General features: G+C 39.5%; 1 protein-coding gene across 1 annotated transcript in view; it reads right to left on the bottom strand.

Annotated features, from left to right (window-relative positions):
- Positions 1-215: 215 nt before the first annotated feature.
- lin52 (lin-52 DREAM MuvB core complex component) overlaps positions 216-9,935 on the bottom strand; it is a 122,572-nt gene continuing 112,852 nt past the window's right edge. The window contains exon 6 of the mRNA XM_069916075.1: positions 216-589. Within this exon, the coding sequence (XP_069772176.1) occupies positions 525-589 (65 nt within the window). The 3' untranslated portion in view covers positions 216-524. The remainder of the gene's footprint in view (positions 590-9,935) is intronic.

Here is a 9,935-nt window from a genome sequence, read left to right as displayed (position 1 = left end):
GCAACCGTGTCTGTCTGTCCCGCATCGGACTTGTCAGCCACAAACGAGCCTGCAGCTGACGTGGACATTACCCCTCCATAAATCTTCATCCGCGAAGCCAAGCCAAAGAAAGAAAAAGAAAAAAGAAAGAAATAATGGATTCCAATACACAGGATTCTCCATTCAATTCATGTACTGATTTCAAAGCAGAGGATTTTAATTCATAGCATTGAATGAGTTGTCATCATTGTGTCTATCCATCATAGTTGAGGATGATGGCCTTCGTTCCATTTTTCACTGAATGAGGACACCTGTGCGTGTATTTGTTTAACGCGTACTTAATGTCGTACTCCAAGAAGCACGTGATACTTCCCAAATCAACCAACTAGTTCCGATGGCATGGAAACGACGACGATTGGATTTGCCGCTGCCTTCGTCCGCCTTCACAGCCGTTGAGTTCATAGTAACTTCATCCGCTTGTTCTACCGCTGAGGTCTTGGTTGGAGGGTTCTTTGTCAGGGACCTCCTTACCACCATGGGTGGCCCTACCAGGAGCATAGCTCTGGACAGCATCGCTCTCGAGATCTCAGGACCACACAAGCTTCTCCACCTGCAAATATTCATAATTTGTAAATACAGGAGCCTGTACCCATTATTTAGCACATAATTCTGTGGACAGGCTTATTAACAGATAATTGCATACAGAGGATTCTGCATACAAGATTCCAATTCACAGAATACTACACAGTACTTGAAATGCATGAAGCAAATACACATTTTATCCATTGGAAGCTAATATACAGAATTATCTACAAAATTCCAAAAAGTATGAATTTAATGTGCAGGACTCGATTCACTTAATTCTATATGCAAGATTCCAATACATATAGCTAATTAATTGATTATATACATAATATTTTAAAACAGAAGATTCAAATGTACAGAAATATGTACAATGGATTCAAACGTAGGAATCTATTCACAAGATTCTCATACACTACAGATTATTCATAATTATGTACATGATTCTAATTAGAAGAATTTCAATTTAAAGAAAGCTAAAATTCAGAATCATAAACAGCATTGTATTGTTACAGGTTATATTATATATATATGTCTTTAAAAGAGATAGATTGTGGGGGTTCAGTGTAGGTCACTTCACAAACAGATACTTACACTTCACATCTCATTTAAAATGCAAGAACTTTGCTGAAACTAGACATTCAGGCACAAGTGATTTTTGCAAAGACAATGGAACTGCTTTGGAAAGAATTTTAAAAGCAGGTGCAAATGGAAAGTCCGGGCTCAAGTGCTGATAAAGATCTTTCAAGGATTGAGTTTGGAGCCTTGGGAGGAGGTTTGGTTTTTATAAGCAGAGAGAGAGAGAGAGGTCAGTTCTGCAGTAGCTTTTGAGGCTGCAACATGGCAAGCTGGCAGGCTTGTTGAAACCCCCATTTTTAAGATGGGTTGTGAGTTCTGAGTTCAGTCTGTTGAAAACCCTTGTAGTCCTTAAAGAGGAAATGGCTGGCTAGAGTGTTTCTCCTGAAATAAACTCTGCGGATATCATTTGGAAAACCCATGATGGGGAAAGTTCTTTCGGCAAGTCACTGAAGTGGCTGATCAGAGGAAATCAGTTTGTGTGTGTCCCATGAGCAACAAATATCTCTCTGAAACCAACAAGAACCTTCCTGAGTGGTAACCATTTACATTTAAGCACCAGAGCTTGGTGAAAATTTATAAATGTTAAATTCTGTGCACAGTATAAGAATTGTTTGATACGGGTGAACTTGGAGAAGTGAATGATTGGAATGTGAAATAAAGAACTTTCCTGAACATATTCACATTACATACACGCGCGCTAAGAATCAGAAGGGTGTTAAGTTAGGTTAAGTTAATAGTAATAAGTTAAAGTTTGATCCTGTTTTTATGTTAAAAGAAATTTAAAAGAAACTTTTGTTTAAGTAACCATTTGTCTTAGTGGATTTCTATTGCTGCTGGGTTTCCTCTGGGCTCATAACACTATGCATGGAATCCTGAAGTACAAAAATTTAGAGACAGGATTTGTGGACTGGATTCTTTGCACAAGATTTTATACAATGTGCCATTTGAAATACAGGAGATTATGTGCATAGTATTACTTATTCAGAAAAATAATGCATCAGATTCCACTTTCAAAGGCATCACATTTTACACATAGTATTCAGTACATGGAAATGTAGGAGAAAATGTATCTACCTCCTTCTCGAACATATTTAATGATTTGGTCTCTGCTACCTTCTGCGCCACAGGTTCACCACTCTCTGAGGGAAGTCCCTGGTTCTGGACTTCCCTCCATCAGGAACACACTCCCTGTATCCAGTATCTTGGGATTTTATAATTTTCTATGAGATTCCCTGTGAGATTCTCTAAACTCCAGTGAAAGAGGCTTAATTGTTGCAATCTCTCCTGACATATTAGCATTGCTGTCTCAGGAATCAATTCTAGTAAATGTTTGTTACACACCATCCAATGTAAGCATATTCTTGTTCAGATAAAGAGACCACAACTGTGTACAACCTTCATGTGGAGTCACTCCAAAATCTTGCACAATTGCCCCTGGACACCTTTGCTCCTGGACTCAAATACTCTTGCATTGCAGGCCACCGCTCCGTTTACCACACCGCTACTCCCATGCATTTGCCCACTCGCCCAACTTGCCTAAATCATACTGGAGCCTCCTCACAGTTCACACCATAAGACCATAAGGCATAGGAGCAGGTGGTTGTGGAGGCCAGGCCATTGGATGTACTTAAGACAGAGATTGATCGGTTATTGATTACCTAGGGCATCAAAGGTTATGGGGAGAAGGCCGGGCAGTAGGAAAATGGATCAACTCATGATCAAATGGCAGGACAGACTTGATAGGCTGAATAGCCCATTTCTGCTCCTATGTCTTATGGTCTTAAATAGTGAAAGTTAGATCAATTTTAAGAATTTGAGAAAACGTGATGGACATAATGAGATAACAAAAGTTCAAAATTTACTTTCTATATACATCAACAACATCCCTATTGATCCACAATTCAGTTACACAAGTTATTTACTCGAGTCAACTGTTTATTAAAACATTATGTAAGTGCAACTAGAATGATACCAGTTACCAGTGGTAACTGTTGGCATAGCGATCGGGTCCGGGATTCGAATCTCGCGCTGTCCGTAAGGAGTTTGTATATTCTCCCCATGTCTGTGTGGGTTTTTCCTAGGGGCTTCGGTTCCTTCCCACCATTCGAAACATATCAGGGGTGTAAATTGGGCATCACGGACTAGTGGGCCAAAATGTTACTGTGCTCTATGTCTAAATTTAAATTTAATTTGAATGAGGAATATTTGTTAGCTCTTAGACTGTACTTGCTGGAGTACAGAAGAATGGGGGGTGGGATGGGGGGGAACATCATAAAGATATTTTAAATGCTGCAAGTCATGGACAGAGTATACATAGAAAGGTTGTTTTCCATGGTAGGGGAATCTAGGACAAGAGAGCACAACTTCAGGATAAAAGGGCATCAATTTAAAACAGAGATGCAGAGAAATTTATTTAGTCAGTGGTTTGTGAATCTGTGAAATTTGTTGCGATAGGCGGCTGTGGTAGCAAGATGGTTGGGTATATTTAAGGAAGAGATTGACAGGTATTTGATGAGTCAGGGCATCAAAGGTTACGGGGAAACCTGGGGAGTGGGACTGAGTGGAAGGATAGTTCAGCTCATGATAGAATGGCAGAGCAGACTCAATGGGCCGATGGGCCTACTTCTGCCCCTATATCTTGTGATCTTGCAATTACACGTTAAGGAAATTTACAGCCTCTTTTCCTCAGGTAGGGGTGGGCATTGGTTTAAGGTGAAGAGAGGAAAGATTTAAAATAGACCCGAGAGACGCTTTCTTCACAGAGAGTGGTGGGTGAATGGAATGAGCAGCCAAGAGGAAGCGGTAGAAGTGGGCACCATTCTAGCATTTTAAAGGCATGTACATTTCGACATGTACATGGATAAATAAGGTTTCAAGGGGTAAAAGCCAAATGCAATCAAATGAGACTAGCCAGCAAGAACAGGTTAGGCCAAAGGGCCTGTTTCCATGCTATATAACCCCATGGCTACATTTTATTTTTACAGGATGTCACACTGCACCATAAGGTTTTTTTTATTGTCAAGTAATAATACATTAAGAATGTAACATACATGATATACTTTAACATATGTCTGTCGTAAGACTCTTGCAAATTTTGACAGGTGAACCACTGAGAAGATTGTGACTGGTTCAGTCATTGTCTGGTATGGAGGTGCCATCGCTCAGGACAAGAAAAAAAATTGCAAAAAGTTGTGAACTTGGTCAACGCCATCACGGGCATCAGTCTCCATTCCACCGAGGACATCTACAAGAGGAGGTGTCTTAAGAAAGCTGCCTCTATCCTCAAGGACCTGCATCACCCAGGCCATGCCCCCTTCACACTGCTGCCATCAGGAGGGAGGTACAGGAGCCTGAAGACGAGCACTCAGCGGCCCAAGGAACAGCTTCTTCCCTCTGCCTTCAGATTTCTTTATGGACTACCTCATTTTCTCTTATTTTTGCACTAATTTATTCATTTTAGATGTAATTTTATAGAAATATTTGCACTGTTGCGCTGCCACAAAACAACGAATTTTGTGACATGTTCATGACAATAAATTCTAATTCTGTAATATTGACCAGAATGGATGGGAGAACTTCACTGCTCTTTGAATAGTGTCATGGGATCCTTCACTTCCACTGGATACCTCAAACATGGCACCTTCTACAGTTACCTCCCATGATGGTCTCCAGAGTAGCTATTCTCAACAGGGGCCACAGCACATTTAAGTGGTGGCCATGGATTGAAATCCTTAATAAGGGTGTGGGTTCCAGGTCTGGGGGGTGGCGGGGAGCTTGGAAACTGAATGTATTAAACATATTTTGGGGAAGGAAAGGTTTTTGCTGTATAATTGCCAAGCAACACAAGATTTTTTTTCAATGTTGGAGGCATTTGGAGACAGCCAAGAATGGCCTAGATAAATGCAGAAAATTAAAAATGTTTTCAGAGTGTTCATTGCTTCGACATGATTGTGTTTGACTGACATGGAGCCAGTACTAACAATTATAAAAAGATTTTTGGGTTAAGAGTAATCTGTCGAATAGATTTCCAAAACTCTGAATAAAGGCCAAGATATTTTTCCCTATCTCTCAACATACTTTGTTGAGTGTGGATTCAGCAAGATCGTTTCCTTGACAAAATTCAGTAACAGACTAGAGGGGACCTTCGATTATTAATCACTCTCCAATTTTGAGCCTGACAACAAAAATGTGGAATGGGAAAAGTTAACGTAGCGGTTAATGCAACGCAATTACAGCGGTTCGAATCAGGTGTTATCTGTAAGGAGTTTGTACGTTCTCCCTGTGCCTGCAGGTGTTTCCTCCAGGGCCTCCGGATTCTTCCCACCCTTTAAAACATACAGGGGTTGTAGGTTATTTGGGTGTAATTGGGTGGCATGGAGTCGTCGTGGGCCGGAAGGGACTGTTATGTCTAAATTTAAAATTTAATTTTAACATTTAAATTTAACATCAACCTTGAGGATCTCACTAAAATTTTCATTTTATAAGAATTATTTTTTAAAGTTTTTTTTAAATTAGGTTTTCACATCCTCGAGTTCATGCTCAAAGTTCCCTAATGACTAATTGTGGACAAAAAATTGCACTCTACGAATTTTTAAAAACTTTTTTCATGCTTTCTTCTTCCCTACATGTTTAGTAAGAATGATTTCCTCTTTGACTCAAAGTAAAAGCCTTGTTTTCTTTTCACCTGTGGTGATACGACCACCAACCTACTGCAGGGGCCACCTAAGAGGCTGACTCCACCTGACCAGCTGTCAATCAGCTGACTTGAATATAGACCTGAGCTGGCCCCTCCTGAGCCAGTCACACGGGGAGCCATCAAGCCATGAACTGGTGTTTGGACTTTTACTGGAATAAAGCCTGTTGTACAGTCTTTTCTGAGTTTCTGCTTGCTGCTTCCTCAGCGCACCAATCACCTCATGTTTTTAATGTTTTTTTATATTGTCGGTGGGAGAGAAGTACAAAAGAAACCAACGAAACTTGACTGCTTCACAGGGAAGGGGCCCCTTTAACTTTGAGCAGAGTCCTGGGTGGGGGGAGGGCCATAGCTAGAAAGGTTGAGAATGGCTGCCCCAGAATATGCATTCTGGAATTTTAGCCTGAAACCTACTGCCAAAGTTCTTCAGACTAAAGTAAAGACAACATATAGACAGAGTAATTGTAGGTCGGCTTTTTCCACTGAGGGCAGGTGAGATACAAACCAGAGGACATGAGTTAGGGGTGAAAGAGAAAAAGTTTAGGAAAGAACTTTGAATGGGTGCATGGATGGGAGGGCTATGGACTGGGTGCAGGTCAGTGGGACCAGGCAGAAAAATAGTTGGGCACAGACTAGAAGGGCTGAAGAGCCTGCTTCTGTCCTGTAATGTTCAATGGCTCTAACTAGGAGCCAACATCCTTTCCAGTCAGGATGGATTGTGATAAGCATCTGTGGGATAGGACCAAGGCAGCAGAGATTCTTGCATGGATTCTATTCCTCTTGTCCCACAGAGTTCCCCACCCCTCATTGTACAGACTCAGGAATTCTCAGCCCCTGGAAGAGCAGTTTCCAGTGCAACACATCTCCCACTTATGTGTTGCCACCAGAAGATACCCACAAAAAACCCACTGCTACTCCTAGATATATCTCTTATTTTCTATTTGCTTTTTCACCTCAAAAGTGCTGCTGTATGAAGTTAAATGCTTTTGGGGAAACCAACACTCCCCACACTGAACCAACACGGGAAAATGGCATTTGGAACGGCTTTGTTTTTGTTTTCAGTCGAGTTCCCAATGGTGAAGCTGCCTCTTTAAGCAAGAGTCACAGGAATGTTGTCTCCTTCTGGAAAGCGTGTGAATTTGAACATCAATAAAGGGGTTATTAGGGTCCTGACATGATGCATAACTTGTGATGCCAGTAGTGGCCAACATAGCCCAGGTCTTCACGGCAAACCCCAGCTGAGAAAAGACCGGGCCATTGTCTTGTCCAATTATTCTGAATGAGCTTTGTTTTTGTTCTCCTGTGCCATGGCTGTCCAATTGCTTTTACCAGGCTGCTCGCTGGATCCAAGCTGGAAGTGTGCTAATTAAAGGAGAAACGGCCACAGTAATTATGTCAGGTCCAGTTAAATTGACAACAATGTGGAATATTATTTTTATGCAACGTTGGTGTCACCCCTCAGTTTTAAAATCTCATTAAAGGAGAAACAGTCCGTGCAGCAAAGCTCGATGCATGTCAGACCTACTTACTTTCGAGACTGGAACAAGTATGTGGAAGAAACAGTGGCTCCCGGATAATGCGGGCATGCTGTTAATGTGCTAATTACTGTTCGACAGCCAGACCACTGCTCTTGGTCTACGGGTGAGGTGAGAGTCTCTTGCTTTGGGACATCCTTGCTTGATTCTCAGTTCATAGTTTATTTAAATCAATAAAAGGTGTTTTTCAGAGCAAAGCTTCTTTTGGTGTTTGAGATTCCTTGGGATTGTTTCATTCAAAGTATTGCTGCATGCTTGTTCCCTTTTGTAGAGGGCTAAGTGAAATATTAATCCACAGATGCGACTTATCTGTGAGAATATTTTCTGGAAGCAATTCAGGTTTCCAGCAAAGCATCCGAGCCTTCAGCTGTCTCGTCGCTCAGCTCCAAAATTCCCTCCATTAACCTTACTTCTTCTCCACCTGTTTCTCCTCCATAGGACAATCCTTGAAATCGACCACTTTATGGTTTTGTATGCTTGAAGCAGACTTAAAATATGACAGGAAATCACAAAAATATGTTACATCTAAAAAACGGTAAGTGATAGGAAATTTCTAAACAGATTTACAAGATCAGCAGCCTGAAATCCATAAAATACAACCAAAAGTGTTTAGGAAGCAAAATCTTCACTGTCTGGTGTAACTGTACCATTACATTTTACAATGAAAGACGTGTTCTATAAATGTAAGTTGGTTTGTTGCAGCGCTAAGAAACTTTAGTTAGTCTGCATTTGAAAAAAGTGTGCAGTTTTGTTTGCCCCATCGCAGGAAGCATATGTGGAGGTTTTGGAAAGGATACAGTGGAGATTTACCAGGATGTCTTCTAGTTTAGAAGGTATGAGCTTTGGGGAGAAATGGACAAACTTGGGTTATTTTCTCTAGAGCTTCAGAGGCTGAGGGGACACCTGATAGAAGTTAATAAAATTAGGAGGGACATAGATAGGGTAGACAGTCAGAATCTTTATGCAAGATATTTTTTTGAAGATAGCAGATACGCAAGGGAACATATTAATAGGAGGGGATTTCAACCTTAATTTGGATTCAAATATGGATAAAACTAGGAAAAAAATTAACAGAAAGAACAAAGTAACCAAATTTATAATTAAATCAATGCAAGAAATGCAACTATGGAGGAAACAACACCCAAAGGAAAAGGAATATTCATATTATTCGGGTAGACATAAAACATACTCAAGAATAGACCTATTCCTGTTATCAGCTCGCATGCAAGACAGAGTAAGAAAAACAGAATATAAAGCTAGAATATTATCGGACCACTCACCCTGATATTGACAATAGAGTTAGAGGACATCCCTCCAAGAATGTATAGATGGAGATTAAACTCCTTGCTACTTAAAAGGCAGGATTTTAGAGAATTAATTGAAAGACAAATTAAAATGTACTTTGAAATAAATACGGAATCAGTGAAAGATAAGTTTATACTATGGGACGCAATGAAAGCGTCAGAGGGCAAATAACAAGTTATGTAACCAAGATGAAGAAGGACTACAATCAGGAAACAGAGCAGTTGGAAAGGGAAATAGTAAATATAGAAAAAGAATTAGCAATGAAGGAAGATAAAACTAAAAGAAGAGAATTGGCAGATAAAAAAATAAAATATGAAACACTACAAACATATAAGGTGGAGAAGAACATAATGAAGACAAAACAGAAATATTATGAGCTAGGAGAAAAAACACACAAAATTCTAGCATGGCAGCTTAAGACAGAACAAGCTAAGAGAATGGCATTGGCATCAAGGAAAAAAGACAAACAAATCACATATAATCCAACGGAGATTAATGAAAACTTTAGAGAATTCTATGAACAATTATACCAAACTGAAAATGAAGGGACGGAAGACAGAAGACAAAATAGATGAATTTTTAACAAAAATTGAACTACCAAAATTAAAAATAGAGGAACAAAATAAATTAACAGAACCATTTAAAATAGTAGAAATACAAGAGATAATAAAAATCTACCAAATAATAAAACACCAGGAGAGGATGGATTCCCAATAGAATTCTATAAAACATTTAAAGATTTATTAATTCCTCCCCTCCTGGAAGTAATCAACCAGACTGACAAAACATAAAGCTTACCAGATTCATGCAAAACAGCAATAATTACAGTAATACCAAAGTCAGGGAAAGATCCACTCGCACCAGCATCATATAGACCAATATCATTACTTAACACAGATTATAAGATAATAGCTAAACTATTAGCAAACAAATTAGCAGATTATGTACCTAAAATAGTAAATCTAGACCAAACTGGATTTATTAAAAAAAGATGGACAACAGACAATATTTGTAAATTTATTAACTTAATTCATGCAGTAGAAGGGAGTAAAGCGCCAACAGTAGCAGTTGCTTTAGACGCAGAGAAGGCCTTTGACAGAGTAGAATGGAATTATTTATTCAATGTATTGCAAAAATTCAGTTTACCAGAGAAGTATATTAATTGGATTAATTGGATTAAAGCGTTATATAAGGGGCCATTGGCAAAAGTGACAGTAAATGGATGTATATCAAAGCAATTTAATTTAAGCAGATCAACAAGG

The sequence above is a fragment of the Narcine bancroftii genome, chromosome 2, assembly GCF_036971445.1.
Source record: "Narcine bancroftii isolate sNarBan1 chromosome 2, sNarBan1.hap1, whole genome shotgun sequence".
Lineage (NCBI taxonomy): Eukaryota > Metazoa > Chordata > Chondrichthyes > Torpediniformes > Narcinidae > Narcine > Narcine bancroftii.
This window is presented reverse-complemented; position numbering and strand designations above follow the sequence as displayed.